Source organism: Cyprinodon tularosa, unplaced genomic scaffold (assembly GCF_016077235.1).
Source record: "Cyprinodon tularosa strain WSP-4 unplaced genomic scaffold, ASM1607723v1 ctg236, whole genome shotgun sequence".
In the NCBI taxonomy this organism is placed as follows: domain Eukaryota; kingdom Metazoa; phylum Chordata; class Actinopteri; order Cyprinodontiformes; family Cyprinodontidae; genus Cyprinodon; species Cyprinodon tularosa.
In genome coordinates, this window is record NW_024038883.1 from 871,115 (window position 1) to 889,981 (window position 18,867).

The following is an 18,867-nucleotide window of genomic DNA, read 5'->3' on the forward strand; positions in this document are numbered from 1 at the left end:
AGCTGTTCTCCTCAGATGCTGTGTGATTCTAAAGTTCTGCCTGAGTTCTAGAGTCGTCTTTGTTCCACTCTGAATTACAGGAACCATCTTCATTTCAATTTAAGAAGCCAAACGACCCCCCTTTCAGAGACATAGACAGGTATGGGGCATTGCAGGCTAACAGAGAAGCCAAACGACCCCCATTCCAAAGGGGGGGACCCGTTCATCCGTTTCTATTTGCATGTTTTCTAAACTAAAACCAGGCTTTGTTGGGCTGCTGGATAAAACCTGGAACTAAACGCTATTTCTGACATTTTGAATTGAAAAATCTTCCTGGATGGAAGAGAAACATCTTCAAACCTGGAAGCAAAGTCCATCCATGTTGCTGATTTCACGCTCTAACCCGTCCTTCGTGGCGGCCGCTCTAACCCGTCCTTCGTGGCGGCCGCTCTAACCCATCCTTCATGGCGGCCGCTCTAACCCGTCCTTCGTGGCGGCCGCTCTAACCCATCCTTCATGGCGGCCGCTCTAACCCGTCCTTCGTGGCGGCCGCTCTAACCCGTCCTTCGTGGCGGCCGCTCTAACCCGTCCTTCGTGGCGGCCGCTCTAACCCATCCTTCGTGGCGGCCGCTCTAACCCGTCCTTCGTGGCGGCCGCTCTAACCCGTCCTTCGTGGCGGCCGCTTTAACCCGTCCTTCGTGGCGGCCGCTCTAACCCGTCCTTCGTGGCGGCCGCTCTAACCCGTCCTTCGTGGCGGCCGCTCTAACCCATCCTTCATGGCGGCCGCTCTAACCCATCCTTCATGGCGGCCCCTTCGTGGCGGCCGCTCTAACCCGTCCTTCGTGGCGGCCGCTCTAACCCATCCTTCATGGCGGCCGCTCTAACCCGTCCTTCGTGGCGGCCGCTCTAACCCATCCTTCATGGCGGCCGCTCTAACCCGTCCTTCGTGGCGGCCGCTCTAACCCGTCCTTCGTGGCGGTTGCTCTAACCCGTCCTTCGTGGCGGCCGCTCTAACCCGTCCTTCGTGGCGGCCGCTCTAACCCGTCCTTCGTGGCGGCCGCTCTAACCCGTCCTTCGTGGCGGCCGCTCTAACCCGTCCTTCGTGGCGGCCGCTCTAACCCATCCTTCGTGGCGGCCGCTCTAACCCGTCCTTCGTGGCGGCCGCTCTAACCCATCCTTCGTGGCGGCCGCTCTAACCCGTCCTTCGTGGCGGCCGCTCTAACCCGTCCTTCCTGGCGGCCGCTCTAACCCGTCCTTCGTGGCGGCCGCTCTAACCCATCCTTCCTGGCGGCCGCTCTAACCCATCCTTCGTGGAGGCCGCTCTAACCCGTCCTTCGTGGCGGCCGCTCTAACCCGTCCTTCGTGGCGGCCGCTCTAACCCGTCCTTCGTGGCGGCCGCTCTAACCCGTCCTTCGTGGCGGCCGCTCTAACCCGTCCTTCGTGGCGGCCGCTCTAACCCGTCCTTCGTGGCGGCCGCTCTAACCCGTCCTTCGTGGCGGCCGCTCTAACCCGTCCTTCGTGGCGGCCGCTCTAACCCATCCTTCCTGGCGGCCGCTCTAACCCGTCCTTCGTGGCGGCCGCTCTAACCCATCCTTCGTGGCGGCCGCTCTAACCCGTCCTTCGTGGCGGCCGCTCTAACCCATCCTTCATGGCGGCCGCTCTAACCCGTCCTTCGTGGCGGCCGCTCTAACCCGTCCTTCGTGGCGGCCGCTCTAACCCATCCTTCGTGGCGGCCGCTCTAACCCGTCCTTCGTGGCGGCCGCTCTAACCCATCCTTCCTGGCGGCCGCTCTAACCCGTCCTTCGTGGCGGCCGCTCTAACCCGTCCTTCGTGGCGGCCGCTCTAACCCGTCCTTCGTGGCGGCCGCTCTAACCCATCCTTCGTGGCGGCCGCTCCAACCCATCCTTCGTGGCGGCCGCTCTAACCCATCCTTCCTGGCGGCCGCTCTAACCCGTCCTTCGTGGCGGCCGCTCTAACCCATCCTTCGTGGAGGCCGCTCTAACCCATCCTTCGTGGCGGCCGCTCTAACCCGTCCTTCGTGGCGGCCGCTCTAACCCATCCTTCCTGGCGGCCGCTCTAACCCATCCTTCGTGGAGGCCGCTCTAACCCGTCCTTCGTGGCGGCCGCTCTAACCCGTCCTTCGTGGCGGCCGCTCTAACCCATCCTTCCTGGCGGCCGCTCTAACCCATCCTTCGTGGAGGCCGCTCTAACCCGTCCTTCGTGGCGGCCGCTCTAACCCGTCCTTCGTGGCGGCCGCTCTAACCCATCCTTCCTGGCGGCCGCTCTAACCCGTCCTTCGTGGCGGCCGCTCTAACCCGTCCTTCGTGGCGGCCGCTCTAACCCATCCTTCCTGGCGGCCGCTCTAACCCATCCTTCGTGGAGGCCGCTCTAACCCATCCTTCCTGGCGGCCGCTCTAACCCGTCCTTCGTGGCGGCCGCTCTAACCCGTCCTTCGTGGCGGCCCCTCTAACCCGTCCTTCGTGGCGGCCGCTCTAACCCGTCCTTCGTGGCGGCCGCTCTAACCCGTCCTTCGTGGCGGCCGCTCTAACCCGTCCTTCGTGGCGGCCGCTCTAACCCGTCCTTCGTGGCGGCCGCTCTAACCCGTCCTTCGTGGCGGCCGCTCTAACCCGTCCTTCGTGGCGGCCGCTCTAACCCGTCCTTCGTGGCGGCCGCTCTAACCCGTCCTTCGTGGCGGCCGCTCTAACCCGTCCTTCGTGGCGGCCGCTCTAACCCGTCCTTCGTGGCGGCCGCTCTAACCCATCCTTCGTGGCGGCCGCTCTAACCCATCCTTCGTGGCGGCCGCTCTAACCCGTCCTTCGTGGCGGCCGCTCTAACCCGTCCTTCGTGGCGGCCGCTCTAACCCGTCCTTCGTGGCGGCCGCTCTAACCCGTCCTTCGTGGCGGCCGCTCTAACCCGTCCTTCGTTGCGGCCGCTCTAACCCATCCTTCGTGGCGGCCGCTCTAACCCGTCCTTCGTGGCGGCCGCTCTAACCCGTCCTTCATGGCGGCCGCTCTAACCCGTCCTTCGTGGCGGCCGCTCTAACCCATCCTTCGTGGCGGCCGCTCTAACCCATCCTTCGTGGCGGCCGCTCTAACCCATCCTTCGTGGCGGCCGCTCTAACCCGTCCTTCGTGGCGGCCGCTCTAACCCGTCCTTCGTGGCGGCCGCTCTAACCCATCCTTCGTGGCGGCCGCTCTAACCCATCCTTCATGGCGGCCGCTCTAACCCGTCCTTCGTGGCGGCCGCTCTAACCCGTCCTTCGTGGCGGTTGCTCTAACCCGTCCTTCGTGGCGGCCGCTCTAACCCGTCCTTCGTGGCGGCCGCTCTAACCCGTCCTTCGTGGCGGCCGCTCTAACCCGTCCTTCGTGGCGGCCGCTCTAACCCGTCCTTCGTGGCGGCCGCTCTAACCCATCCTTCGTGGCGGCCGCTCTAACCCGTCCTTCGTGGCGGCCGCTCTAACCCATCCTTCGTGGCGGCCGCTCTAACCCGTCCTTCGTGGCGGCCGCTCTAACCCGTCCTTCCTGGCGGCCGCTCTAACCCGTCCTTCGTGGCGGCCGCTCTAACCCATCCTTCCTGGCGGCCGCTCTAACCCATCCTTCGTGGAGGCCGCTCTAACCCGTCCTTCGTGGCGGCCGCTCTAACCCGTCCTTCGTGGCGGTTGCTCTAACCCGTCCTTCGTGGCGGCCGCTCTAACCCGTCCTTCGTGGCGGCCGCTCTAACCCATCCTTCGTGGAGGCCGCTCTAACCCGTCCTTCGTGGCGGCCGCTCTAACCCGTCCTTCGTGGCGGCCGCTCTAACCCATCCTTCCTGGCGGCCGCTCTAACCCATCCTTCGTGGAGGCCGCTCTAACCCGTCCTTCGTGGCGGCCGCTCTAACCCGTCCTTCGTGGCGGCCGCTCTAACCCATCCTTCCTGGCGGCCGCTCTAACCCGTCCTTCGTGGCGGCCGCTCTAACCCGTCCTTCGTGGCGGCCGCTCTAACCCATCCTTCCTGGCGGCCGCTCTAACCCATCCTTCGTGGAGGCCGCTCTAACCCATCCTTCCTGGCGGCCGCTCTAACCCGTCCTTCGTGGCGGCCGCTCTAACCCGTCCTTCGTGGCGGCCCCTCTAACCCGTCCTTCGTGGCGGCCGCTCTAACCCGTCCTTCGTGGCGGCCGCTCTAACCCGTCCTTCGTGGCGGCCGCTCTAACCCGTCCTTCGTGGCGGCCGCTCTAACCCGTCCTTCGTGGCGGCCGCTCTAACCCGTCCTTCGTGGCGGCCGCTCTAACCCGTCCTTCGTGGCGGCCGCTCTAACCCGTCCTTCGTGGCGGCCGCTCTAACCCGTCCTTCGTGGCGGCCGCTCTAACCCGTCCTTCGTGGCGGCCGCTCTAACCCGTCCTTCGTGGCGGCCGCTCTAACCCGTCCTTCGTGGCGGCCGCTCTAACCCGTCCTTCGTGGCGGCCGCTCTAACCCGTCCTTCGTGGCGGCCGCTCTAACCCGTCCTTCGTGGCGGCCGCTCTAACCCGTCCTTCGTGGCGGCCGCTCTAACCCATCCTTCCTGGCGGCCGCTCTAACCCGTCCTTCGTGGCGGCCGCTCTAACCCATCCTTCCTGGCGGCCGCTCTAACCCGTCCTTCGTGGCGGCCGCTCTAACCCGTCCTTCGTGGCGGCCGCTCTAACCCGTCCTTCGTGGCGGCCGCTCTAACCCGTCCTTCGTTGCGGCCGCTCTAACCCATCCTTCGTGGCGGCCGCTCTAACCCGTCCTTCGTGGCGGCCGCTCTAACCCGTCCTTCATGGCGGCCGCTCTAACCCGTCCTTCGTGGCGGCCGCTCTAACCCATCCTTCGTGGCGGCCGCTCTAACCCATCCTTCGTGGCGGCCGCTCTAACCCATCCTTCGTGGCGGCCGCTCTAACCCGTCCTTCGTGGCGGCCGCTCTAACCCGTCCTTCGTGGCGGCCGCTCTAACCCATCCTTCATGGCGGCCGCTCTAACCCGTCCTTCGTGGCGGCCGCTCTAACCCATCCTTCGTGGCGGCCGCTCTAACCCGTCCTTCGTGGCGGCCGCTCTAACCCGTCCTTCGTGGCGGCCGCTCTAACCCATCCTTCATGGCGGCCGCTCTAACCCGTCCTTCGTGGCGGCCGCTCTAACCCATCCTTCGTGGCGGCCGCTCTAACCCGTCCTTCGTGGCGGCCGCTCTAACCCATCCTTCGTGGCGGCCGCTCTAACCCGTCCTTCGTGGCGGCCGCTCTAACCCGTCCTTCGTGGCGGCCGCTCTAACCCGTCCTTCGTGGCGGCCGCTCTAACCCGTCCTTCGTGGCGGCCGCTCTAACCCATCCTTCATGGCCGCCGCCTGAAACACAGCTTCATCTGGACCGGGCCAGAGACATCAGGAAACGGACCAGCGCTTATGGAATAGGAGAGGCGTTTTGTTCGCCTGTAAGGGGCGAGGGTGGCGATGATGGTGGGAAGGAATCTACTCCATCTTCAGCCAAGCCAACAACCCCCCCTTACGACCCCCCTTTCAGAGACATAGACAGCTTTCTGTATAACAGGCTAACAAAAGAAGCCAAACCTTCCGTCCCTGGATGGGAAGAGAAACGTTTTTGGAATGACTCTGAGAACCTTCACCAGCATATAGTATATAGTATGTTTTATATTTTATATAGCTATAGGTCCTGTATCCTGTATATATATATATATATATATTTATTTATAAGCAGTCTGCACCATCAACACCAAGTCAAAATCCTTGTAAGTGCAAACTTATTCGGCAATAACCTTGATTCTGACTCTGAACATGGGTCAGACATGTTGGAGGAGTGGACCGGATAAACTGGGATAAATCCAACATCTTTGAAGCCCATCTATGCTGCGTCTATAAATCATTTAAAAACATTTATTTCTAAGGTATTTAATGACAGAAATTCTCCCAGAAAACCAGTTTAAATTGCAGCCAGCTGGCGCCTGGCTCCATTATTCTAACGTCCAGTTGGCCGAGAGCACAGCCTGACTCGTGGTTTCTGAATGACTGAGAACCTGGACATGCAGGCAGACTGTCCTCAGGTCCATCCAGGTTCTGACTCCCCTCTGGTTGGTTGGTGTAAATGTGAGCGTTTACCTGTGAGCGAGGGCGGTGATCCCACGGGGGTGGAGGGGTTGGAGGAGAAGCTGTTGTTGGTGTGATCTGGAGAGTAGATCTGAGCGGAGAACATGGAGCAAAGACCCAGATTATACCCAGATTATTCCTTCCAGGACGCAGCAGAACGGAGCTGCCGCTGCAGAAAGCGTGAGCGCGCTACTCACCGAGGCGAGTGCTTTCCCTAAGGCGTCTCCTGTTTGGGAGCTGCTGGCGGCGCCGCTCTGCGCTCGGTTAGCTGTGACACACAGAGACACAAACACTCAGGGGAGCGCGGGGCGGGAAGCCTTCTGGTAAATAAGGATGTTGTCGACTACATGTTTAATTATTCAGCTGGTCCGATCGGAGCTGCGAAAACATGTTGATTAGCAGAGGAAATCAGCCTCGCTCTGGATGTCCAACCAGGAAGCAAAGTTTTCTCTGCAGCCGCTCTCAGTTTGCAGCCACTGGAAGAAGGTGGGGAAGCTGAGCTGCAGCTGATGACTATTTTAATAATCCATTAATCTGGCAGGGATTATGTTGAATAATCACACTGCAAAAAATTAAATCTAATTTAGTCATTATTTCTTGAACTGAGGAGGTAAGTGAAACACTTTGCCAAAAGAACAATTCACGTTTAAAAATAAAAAGAACAATTCTCTTATTTCAAGTACATAGAATCCAATTACCTTATTTTAAGAGTAAAAATACTCACTCTATTGGCAGATCGTTTTATTTACCTGCTTAAATTAAGGCTAAATTTTACTTATGTCTAGATTTTTTTCAGTTTAATTTAAATCAGGCAGCAAAAACTGCTCAATAAGAGATTAACTTCCAGAGTTTGAACCAAATGAAGCTAAAATAACAATAACTTGTGCAATAATCCTGTCAAATATGCATATATCAACCTGTTCCTCCTTTTGGTGCCTTTCTGACTATTCAGCTGATGTGAAAAATGAATTTAAATAGAATAGAATTTAAAATCCTCCTTCTCACATATAAAGCCTTAAATGGCCAAGCTCCATCTGATATCAGAGATCTGATTGTTCCTTATGTTCCTAACAGAGCACTTCGCTCTCAATCTGCAGGTTTACTAGTGGTTCCTAGAATTTCTAAAAGTAGAATGGGAGGCAGATCTTTTAGTTATCAGGCTCCTCTCCTGTGGAACCAACTACCAGTTTTAGTCCGTGAGGCAGACACCCTGTCTACTTTTAAGGCTAGGCTTAAAACTTTCCTTTTTGATAAAGCTTATAGTTAGAGTGGCTCAGGTTATCCTGATCTATCTCTATAGTTCTGCTGCTATAGGCTTAGACTGCTGGAGGACATAGGGACCCCCATTTCATCATTCTGCTTCATTCTATCTCTATGTGTTCTCTTCATCCTCTGACATGGGAGCTGGCTCGGAGCTCGTCTGCCTGGCTGTGTGTTTCCTGGACGGGGCCGCCTGTGGAGCTGGTTGACAGTTGCCTTTTGTATCTACGCTTCTTTTTCTATGTCTGCTTCTGTCTCCTTGAACCCCAGTGGGCCTCAGCAGATGGCCGCTCACACTGAGCCTGGTTCTTCCTGTTCAAAGGGAGTTTTTCCTCTCCACTGTCGCTACAAGCATGCTTAGTGTGAGGGATTGCTGAAGAGTCAATGAGTCGATGCAATCAGCTGGTTTTCCTTAGATAGAAAACTTTGAATCAATCTGACTGGATGATCTGGTGAACTGGAAAGTGACCTGAGATGACATGATGTGAATTGGAGCTATAGAAATACACTGAATAGAATTTCTCCAAATGTTTTCAGCCCTAGATGTTTTTAACCATTAAAGTCTCGTAGGTTTTCTATGCCTTTATATTCAGTCTCTGATACGTTGCCTTAAATAAAATCCATAATTATTAATGATAGTAGTTTAACTTTTAATGCGGTCAGAGGTGATGGATGGAGCTCCATCACTTGCTTATATCTCTACAAATCCACATCTGTTGCTAGGCAGGTTGCCGGGGACGATCCCGTCCATTTCTTACCCATGACGCTGTCTGTGCCGTTGGTCGCGGCGGTACAGGAGGCAGTGCTGTAGTGATTGGCTCCGCCTCCGCCGCCCCCCCCTCTATGGAAGCTGGACATGGGGGGGAGGCTGGAACTGAGGTCTGCTGATGAGTGTGAAGGGTAGCTCTGCAGAAAGGAAAAGGTTAGCCTCGCTGCAGAGCCTGGTTCTTTTCTCCTGAACCACAGTAGTGACCCCCCCAGCTCACCAGTCTGTCATGAGGATGGATCCCACAGTAGGAGGAGCCTTGGGCGGGGCCGTGTGCTGAGTTCCCGCCCCCCAGCATGCTGCTGTGGTAACCCTGCTGGCTCATAGTGCTGCCGCTGCTGCTCCAGGGGTCTCCGCTGTGGTGACCATCTGCTGGAGGCACAGAGAGGAAGACATGGCGGTTTATAAAACCTGTAGGTGACATCATCCAGCTGAACGACCACAATAACTTTGACTAATAATAATAATAACTGAACTTTATTCATCTCACATTGGAGAAATTCTCTTTCTGCATTTAACCCCTCCCCTGGGGGAGCAGTGGGCTGCCATTGGGTGGCGCCCGGGGTGCAGTGTGGGGTTAAGGGTCTGGCTCAGGGACCCAGAGAGGCAGTCAGTGGTAGTGGGGCTCAGAACCTCTGTGCCCTGACCACTAGGCCGCCACTCCTCTAGAAATGAAGCCACCTGAAGATTTAATCAGCTGTAATTTCATGTTTACCAGGTGATTCTCCTAAATGATGCTAAAATAAGGATTTATGGTTGATGACAAACGTCTACGTTCACAGATTGACTCTGTTCTGACTTTAGGATTTCTGGATTTCTACCCAGAACAACAATAAACGTTATAAACCCGATTAACCTGAACGCTGACATTCATCAGAACCAGAAGGGAAGCTAGTGGTGAAATTAGCTTATTTTACAGTTATCTATAGCATCTCTGGTCACCTGCACTCGCTTTGCCTCAACCCCTAAATACTACAAGGCAAAGAAGCAGGTGCTAGCCTACCTAGCACAGATTTTAGGTAGCTAACTTAGCCAACTAAGCTAAAGCTGGTGGAAGTGCTAATTACTCTGTTAGCCTAATAAACAACAGTCATAAATAATTATATTGGCTTTTGTTGTTATTTCTAACTTCCAGCAGGTTAGAGGTCAGAGATAACCTTCCTACTGGGCTAATTGGTAGCTAGATAGCATGCTAATAGATAGCTAAACTCAAACTAGTATTACAAAATGTGAACTCAGTAACCATTAGTCTGGTCAGTTGACAGTAAAATATTAAACTATGACTTCTTTAGTTTAGTGTTGAACGGTTGGACAAAATGTAGGCTCCTATAAGCAAAGATTAATTAGCCATTTTTGGTTTAGCTGACTAGCTAATAGCCGCTAGCTTAACCCGGTCAGCTGCCTTGCTGACTTCAAAAAAGGTTAAGGTTAACCTTCCTAGTTGTCTTCAGGGTCACCAGTTGTAGTAGTTTGAACCTGGTAACTAAAGATTTACGAGCAGAAAAAGAAAAATGCAATATTTAAAGTTCAAATAGAAAGGAGTGAATCTAGAGCAGTTTCATGGTGTGTGATGGTAGATGGCCTCAGCAGATGGCCGCTCACACTGAGCCTGGTTCTGCTGGAGGTTTCTTCCTGTTCAAAGGGAGTTTTTCCTCTCCACTGTCGCTACAAGCATGCTTAGTGTGAGGGATTGCTGAAGAGTCAATGAGTCGATGCAATCAGCTGGTTTTCCTTAGATAGAAAACTTTGAATCAATCTGACTGGATGATCTGGTGAACTGGAAAGTGACCTGAGATGACATGATGTGAATTGGAGCTATAGAAATAAACTGAATAGAATTCTATTTTCAGTTGAAACACGGCAGAGGCATGAAAGGGGGAAATATAAAGGTATTTCTCATCTCCAGAACAGTTCCCAGCTTCAGGTATATCAGCCCACCTGGTGGGTGGATCCAGCTCTTACCTGGCATGAAGAAGGAGCTGGGAAAGCCCGCGCTGGGAGGTTTGGAGGAGGGATAGCCGGGCGAGTCCCTGTTGTAGTCGGCTGTGCTGGCAGACGGAGCGTAGACCTACGACACAGAAACACCCCGTCAGGAAAACATGAATATGACCAGCATCAGCTTTCAGCAACACCTCCTTCCATCAGGTTTTAAACACCAGCTCACTTTATAACAGAAACAGAGAAAACACTTCACATTTTACACCCCAGAAAATAATAAAGCTTAAACTAAAACAACCTTTGAGCCATAATCCACCCAGAAAAGAAAACCTCAGAAAACCTAATCAGCTTACATTTAGTAAATGTACTGAGATACATGAAAATATGACCATCAGGTTTCAGATCAGTTTCTATGACCATCAGGTTTCAGACTGGTTTCTATGACCATCAGGTTTCAGATTAGTTTCTATGACCATCAGGTTTCAGATTGGTTTCTATGACCATCAGGTTTCAGATTAGTTTCTATGACCATCAGGTTTCAGATTGGTTTCTATGACCATCAGGTTTCAGATTAGTTTCTATGACCATCAGGTTTCAGATTGGTTTCTATGACCATCAGGTTTCAGATTAGTTTCTATGACCATCAGGTTTTAGACTAGTTTCTATGACCATCAGGTTTCAGATTAGTTTCTATGACCATCAGGTTTTAGACTAGTTTCTATGACCATTAGGTTTCAGATCAGTTTCTATGACCATCAGGTTTTAGACTAGTTTCTATGACCATCAGGTTTCAGACTGGTTTCTATGACCATTAGGTTTCAGATCAGTTTCTATGACCATCAGGTTTTAGACTGGTTTCTATGACCATCAGGTTTCAGATTAGTTTCTATGACCATCAGGTTTTAGACTAGTTTCTATGACCATCAGGTTTCAGATTAGTTTCTATGACCATCAGGTTTTAGACTAGTTTCTATGACCATCAGGTTTCAGATTAGTTTCTATGACCATCAGGTTTCAGATTAGTTTCTATGACCATCAGGTTTTAGACTAGTTTCTATGACCATCAGGTTTCAGACTGGTTTCTATGACCATCAGGTTTCAGATCGGTTTCTATGACCATCAGGTTTCAGATCGGTTTCTATGACCATCAGGTTTCAGACTGGTTTCTATGACCATCAGGTTTCAGATCGGTTTCTATGACCATCAGGTTTTAGACTAGTTTCTATGACCATCAGGATTCAGACCGGTTTCTATGACCATCAGGTTTCAGACTGGTTTCTATGACCATCAGGTTTCAGACTGGTTTCTATGACCATTAGGTTTCAGATCAGTTTCTATGACCATCAGGTTTTAGACTGGTTTCTATGACCATCAGGTTTCAGATTAGTTTCTATGACCATCAGGTTTCAGATTAGTTTCTATGACCATCAGGTTTCAGATTGGTTTCTATGACCATCAGGTTTCAGATTAGTTTCTATGACCATCAGGTTTCAGATTGGTTTCTATGACCATCAGGTTTCAGATTAGTTTCTATGACCATCAGGTTTCAGATTGGTTTCTATGACCATTAGGTTTCAGATCAGTTTCTATGACCATCAGGTTTTAGACTGGTTTCTATGACCATCAGGTTTCAGATTAGTTTCTATGACCATCAGGTTTCAGATTGGTTTCTATGACCATCAGGTTTCAGATTAGTTTCTATGACCATCAGGTTTCAGATTGGTTTCTATGACCATCAGGTTTCAGATTAGTTTCTATGACCATCAGGTTTCAGATCGGTTTCTATGACCATCAGGTTTCAGATTAGTTTCTATGACCATCAGGTTTCAGATTGGTTTCTATGACCATCAGGTTTCAGATTAGTTTCTATGACCATCAGGTTTCAGATTGGTTTCTATGACCATTAGGTTTCAGATCAGTTTCTATGACCATCAGGTTTTAGACTAGTTTCTATGACCATCAGGTTTCAGATTAGTTTCTATGACCATCAGGTTTCAGATTGGTTTCTATGACCATCAGGTTTCAGATTAGTTTCTATGACCATCAGGTTTTAGACTAGTTTCTATGACCATCAGGTTTCAGACTGGTTTCTATGACCATCAGGTTTCAGATCGGTTTCTATGACCATCAGGTTTCAGATCGGTTTCTATGACCATCAGGTTTCAGACTGGTTTCTATGACCATCAGGTTTCAGATTAGTTTCTATGACCATCAGGTTTTAGACTAGTTTCTATGACCATCAGGATTCAGACCGGTTTCTATGACCATCAGGTTTCAGATCGGTTTCTATGACCATCAGGTTTCAGACTGGTTTCTATGACCATCAGGTTTCAGATCGGTTTCTATAACCATCAGGTTTCAGACTGGTTTCTATGACCATCAGGTTTCAGACTGGTTTCTATGACCATCAGGTTTCAGATTAGTTTCTATGACCATCAGGTTTCAGATTAGTTTCTATGACCATCAGGTTTTAGACTAGTTTCTATGACCATCAGGTTTCAGATTAGTTTCTATGACCATCAGGTTTTAGACTAGTTTCTATGACCATCAGGTTTCAGATTAGTTTCTATGACCATCAGGTTTCAGATTAGTTTCTATGACCATCAGGTTTTAGACTAGTTTCTATGACCATCAGGTTTCAGACTGGTTTCTATGACCATCAGGTTTCAGATCGGTTTCTATGACCATCAGGTTTCAGACTGGTTTCTATGACCATCAGGTTTCAGATTAGTTTCTATGACCATCAGGTTTTAGACTAGTTTCTATGACCATCAGGATTCAGACCGGTTTCTATGACCATCAGGTTTCAGACTGGTTTCTATGACCATCAGGTTTCAGACTGGTTTCTATGACCATTAGGTTTCAGATCAGTTTCTATGACCATCAGGTTTTAGACTGGTTTCTATGACCATCAGGTTTCAGATTAGTTTCTATGACCATCAGGTTTCAGATTGGTTTCTATGACCATCAGGTTTCAGATTAGTTTCTATGACCATCAGGTTTCAGATTGGTTTCTATGACCATCAGGTTTCAGATTAGTTTCTATGACCATCAGGTTTCAGATTGGTTTCTATGACCATTAGGTTTCAGATCAGTTTCTATGACCATCAGGTTTTAGACTGGTTTCTATGACCATCAGGTTTCAGATTAGTTTCTATGACCATCAGGTTTCAGATTGGTTTCTATGACCATCAGGTTTCAGATTAGTTTCTATGACCATCAGGTTTCAGATTGGTTTCTATGACCATCAGGTTTCAGATTAGTTTCTATGACCATCAGGTTTCAGATTGGTTTCTATGACCATCAGGTTTCAGATTAGTTTCTATGACCATCAGGTTTCAGATCGGTTTCTATGACCATCAGGTTTCAGATTAGTTTCTATGACCATCAGGTTTCAGATTGGTTTCTATGACCATCAGGTTTCAGATTAGTTTCTATGACCATCAGGTTTCAGATTGGTTTCTATGACCATTAGGTTTCAGATCAGTTTCTATGACCATCAGGTTTTAGACTAGTTTCTATGACCATCAGGTTTCAGATCGGTTTCTATGACCATCAGGTTTCAGACTGGTTTCTATGACCATCAGGTTTCAGATTAGTTTCTATGACCATCAGGTTTTAGACTAGTTTCTATGACCATCAGGATTCAGACCGGTTTCTATGACCATCAGGTTTCAGATCGGTTTCTATGACCATCAGGTTTCAGACTGGTTTCTATGACCATCAGGTTTCAGATCGGTTTCTATAACCATCAGGTTTCAGACTGGTTTCTATGACCATCAGGTTTCAGACTGGTTTCTATGACCATCAGGTTTCAGATCGGTTTCTATAACCATCAGGTTTCAGACTGGTTTCTATGACCATCAGGATTCAGACCGGTTTCTATGACCATCAGGTTTCAGACTGGTTTCTATGACCATCAGGTTTCAGATCGGTTTCTATAACCATCAGGTTTCAGACTGGTTTCTATGACCATCAGGATTCAGACCGGTTTCTATGACCATCAGGTTTCAGATCGGTTTCTATAACCATCAGGTTTCAGATCGGTTTCTATGACCATCAGGTTTCAGATCGGTTTCTATAACCATCAGGTTTCAGATCGGTTTCTATAACCATCAGGTTTCAGACTGGTTTCTATGACCATCAGGTTTCAGATCGGTTTCTATAACCATCAGGTTTCAGACTGGTTTCTATGACCATCAGGATTCAGACCGGTTTCTATGACCATCAGGTTTCAGATCGGTTTCTATGACCATCAGGTTTCAGACTGGTTTCTATGACCATCAGGTTTCAGATCGGTTTCTATAACCATCAGGTTTCAGACTGGTTTCTATGACCATCAGGTTTCAGACTGGTTTCTATGACCATCAGGTTTCAGATTAGTTTCTATGACCATCAGGATTCAGACCGGTTTCTATGACCATCAGATTTCAGATTAGTTTCTATGACCATCAGGATTCAGATTGGTTTCAGTGTCAGCTGGATTCTTGACAGAGTTGATGGAAATCCAAGCAGTCCTGGCTCCGCCTTCTCCTCTGGTGGTTTACAGATGGTGTTTCAGTTTTTATAGACTGTTCTTCAGTCATTGTTCAACTTGTTGTAAATGTAATAATCAAGTTTAACCTTTAGCAGTAAATTTAAGTCAAAACTTTCTGTTTTTTAAATTGACCTATGAAAAATATTGTAGCTAGAAATGATCTCATGTCCTCCTGATGAAATTTCCACCTCTAGTCAAGGACACATAGTTCCCATAATCAGGACAACAGTAGGGTAGGAACAAAGACACAAAGTTAGCTGCATTTTACCTCCAGGTGTGGATATTCCTACCTAAAAGCCTGACATAGAACAAGGTTTTTAAGTTTAGGGTGAAATCTGTGAGTTTAAGGAAGCATCATTTAGGCTCCGAGGAAGGAAACGTTCTCATAATAAGAAGCGTGGAGCTTTCTTAAAGCAGGAGTAAATGAGCATCACCCACAGATTGACTAACGGTAGATTTCATTGTAAAGTTAAATGTAAGATCAGAAAAAGAACCTTTAGGTTTTGTTAAAACAACCTTTTATTTTGAAGTGATTCCTCTGTGGGTGTCTGTGATGAAAGCATCGTTTCCAGAGAGCAACAATGCAAGATTTACAGATTCATTGGGACAGTAACCTGCCAGCTGGATTAAAAACAACTGTCTTCTGTTAAAATTCCTCTGCAAAGTTAAACAACAAACAGCCCAACAATCAGACCAGGCACAGTTCCTTTAAAGACCTGATTGGGAGATCAGGAGCCTTTCTAGCTGAACTTCTCTGGTCCCTTAAAGCAGCTGGAGCAGAGGATGCAGCAGAGCCCCTCTGAACCATCAGCTCCTCTCAGACGTGGAGTCATGCAGCAGCATGCGTGACTAAAAGCCCACCCAGCAGCTCGCTGTCACTCAGACGAGGTGACGATTCCCCTCTGCTGAACGCAGCCTGAGCTCGGTCACGCTTCCTGCAGGGGGTCCCCGCAGCCCCGCCCTCTGTGTGCCGGTGCATAGCGTGCGAACGCTGAGCCGGGACGCCGGCTCGGCCTCCATGACGTAAACCCTGAAACAGCTGCTGAAAGAGCTCTCCTCACTCCTACTTCCTGTTGAGATGAAGAAAGCTCCCACTGATCCTCCCTCTTTTCCACTAAAGAAATAATCTGCTGCTTTTTTAAAAATCTTTCCCTGAATGGAAGACAGATGTGTTCAGAGTGGAGGACAGAGATGAAACAACACGTCCTTCCCACTGTCACCGGGAGGAAGTATTAAAAGCAGAAAACATCTTTGGAGTCATTTTGGTCAAACTAAAACCTCATGGCTGCTTTTTTAGTTCATCTTAAACAACAACAGAAGAAAAGAAAAAGGTTTGCAGTAACTTAGAGCAGCAGCAGCGTCCTCCTGGGATCCGTCCTGAAGACGACCTCCCTGTTGCAGATCTGCATGCAGTCGGCATGTTCTACCCTCACTGGGATGGACCACTGCTGATCCACTGCTATGGATGGGAACAGTTCTTTTAGGTGAACTGAATCACTAGAATCATGCATTAAAATGATTCCTTCTAAACTTTTGGTCACATAATAATTGACTTCATGCAACTTTCTGTTCAGGATGAGCATCAGAATCAAAGCCTGCAGCTTATAGGCTGTAGCCTGCAGAACATGCAGCTGAAGCTCTGCAAAGATGTCCCTATACGACTAAAACAGCGCCACCTTCGGTATGATGCAGGTACTATCAACCAATCAGCTCCTCATCTGTTCACTGGGAGAGGGGGGGGGATCAGAGGAGGATCCCGGCCCGCTACTGAACACCACTGACTGGAACCAGTGAGGAGAACCAGAACCACTGCTTTCCTCTGCAGCATTCCTCTGTTTAGCAGGCTAACTTTAGCTTTTAGCCTGGAGTTATTCCAGGCTAACTTTAGCAATTAGCAGGGAGTTATTCCAGACTACCTAACTTTAGCTATTAGCAGGGAGTTATTCCAGGCTAACTTTAGCAATTAGCAGGGAGTTATTCCAGGCTAGCTTTAGCCAATAGCATGGAGTTATTCCAGGCTAGCTTTAGCCAATAACATGGAGTTATTCCAGGCTAGCTTTAGCCAATAGCATGGAGTTATTCCAGGCTAGCTTTAGCCAATAGCATGGAGTTATTCCAGGCTAGCTTTAGCGAATAACATGGAGTTATTCCAGGCTAGCTTTAGCCAATAGCATGGCGTTATTCCACACTAGCTTTAGCCATAAGCTTGGAGTTATTCCACACTAGCTTTAGCCATAAGCCTGGAGTTATTCCAAGCTAGCTTTAGCCATTAGCTTGGAGTTATTCCAGGCTAGCTTTAGGCAATAGCATGGAGTTATTCCAGGCTAGCTTTAGCCAATAGCATGGAGTTATTCCAGGCTAGCTTTAGCCAATAACATGGAGTTATTCCAGGCTAGCTTTAGCCAATAGCATGGAGTTATTCCAGGCTAGCTTTAGCCAATAGCATGGAGTTATTCCAGGCTAGCTTTAGCGAATAACATGGAGTTATTCCAGGCTAGCTTTAGCCAATAGCATGGCGTTATTCCACACTAGCTTTAGCCATAAGCTTGGAGTTATTCCACACTAGCTTTAGCCATAAGCCTGGAGTTATTCCAAGCTAGCTTTAGCCATTAGCTTGGAGTTATTCCAGGCTAGCTTTAGCCAATAGCATGGAGTTATTCCAGGCTAGCTTTAGCCAATAGCATGAAGTTATTCCAGGCTAGCTTTAGCCAATAACATGGAGTTATTCCAGGCTAGCTTTAGCCAATAGCATGGAGTTATTCCAGGCTAGCTTTAGCCAATAGCATGGAGTTATTCCAGGCTAGCTTTAGCGAATAACATGGAGTTATTCCAGGCTAGCTTTAGCCAATAGCATGGCGTTATTCCACACTAGCTTTAGCCATAAGCTTGGAGTTATTCCACACTAGCTTTAGCCATAAGCCTGGAGTTATTCCAAGCTAGCTTTAGCCATTAGCTTGGAGTTATTCCAGGCTAGCTTTAGCCAATAGCATGGAGTTATTCCAGGCTAGCTTTAGGGAATAACATGGAGTTATTCCAGGCTAGCTTTAGCCAATAGCATGGCGTTATTCCACACTAGCTTTAGCCATAAGCTTGGAGTTATTCCACACTAGCTTTAGCCATAAGCTTGGAGTTATTCCACACTAGCTTTAGCCATAAGCCTGGAGTTATTCCAAGCTAGCTTTAGCCATTAGCTTGGAGTTATTCCAGGCTAGCTTTAGCCAATAGCATGGAGTTATTCCAGGCTAGCTTTAGGGAATAACATGGAGTTATTCCAGGCTAGCTTTAGCCAATAGCATGGCGTTATTCCACACTAGCTTTAGCCATAAGCTTGGAGTTATTCCACACTAGCTTTAGCCATAAGCCTGGAGTTATTCCAAGCTAGCTTTAGCCATTAGCTTGGAGTTATTCCAGGCTAGCTTTAGCCAATAGCATGGAGTTATTCCAGGCTAGCTTTAGCCATTAGCTTGACGTTATTCCAGGCTAGCTTTAGCCAATAGCATGGAGTTGTTCCAGGCTAGCTTCAGCCAATAGCATGGGGTTATTCCAAGCTAGCTTTAGCCATTAGCTTGGAATTATTCCAGGCTAGCTTTAGCCAATAGCATGGAGTTATTCCAGGCTAGCTTTAGCCATTAGCATGGAGTTATTCCAGGCTAACTTTAGCCATTAGCTTGGAGTTATTCCAGGCTAGCTTTAGCCATTAGCTTTGAGCAACGGTTGCCATTGTGTGAGTCATGGAGCGTAGCGGTTCCATCTAAATGGGCTAGTATTTACTTAATTTAACGATAGTTTAATTCATTCACACCAACAGTTTGGTTCATTTGAACGAATCCTTCAGTGATGCACACTGGGAGTTTCACTAAATGTGTGTTTATATGTATAATTATGACCAGATAATCAAATGTGATTCAAACATGTGTTCCTGGTTCCTGGTAGAAACATCCTGGCAGAAATGGAAACTTGCTCAGAGGGTCAGTTTCTGGTTCTCACTCTGCTCAGACATCAAACCCACAGATGTTTGCTGAGACCAGCTGGGAGAAGCTGCTTCCGTCCTGAAATGCACCTTGCAGGAGTGTTCATGTCCAAATCCCTCCGTTTCCACACACATGCACGCAGGCAGGGTCTGCAGATTTCATTAAGGATGAACTTTAGCTCCCTGCTCCTCCCCCTCCCCCTCCCCGGAGAACCAAACTCTGATCATAAAACCACATTGACTGACCCGCAGCCCGCGGAGGAACACAAACACACACAGAAACAAGCCGGGCGGCGCGGCCCGTCCTGCAGAAAGGATTTAGAGCTGCGTCCCAAC

General features: G+C 49.3%; 1 protein-coding gene across 15 annotated transcripts in view; it reads right to left on the bottom strand.

The window, feature by feature from the left end:
• The window catches only part of LOC119784895 (transcription factor 4-like), a 292,976-nt gene that overhangs the window by 26,711 nt on the left and 247,398 nt on the right, over positions 1-18,867 (bottom strand). For 9 of the 15 annotated variants that reach the window (XM_038287165.1, XM_038287163.1, XM_038287176.1 and 6 more), the window contains 5 exons: positions 10,049-10,154; positions 8,307-8,455; positions 8,079-8,226; positions 6,258-6,328; positions 6,073-6,151 (listed from right to left, as the gene is read on the bottom strand). In XM_038287165.1, coding sequence (XP_038143093.1) covers positions 6,073-6,151; positions 6,258-6,328; positions 8,079-8,226; positions 8,307-8,455; positions 10,049-10,154 — 553 coding nt within the window. Of the gene's footprint in view, positions 1-6,072; positions 6,152-6,257; positions 6,329-8,078; positions 8,227-8,306; positions 8,459-10,048; positions 10,155-18,867 lie in introns of all 15 variants that reach the window. The other 6 variants (XM_038287164.1, XM_038287162.1, XM_038287169.1 and 3 more) reach the window with 1 other exon arrangement.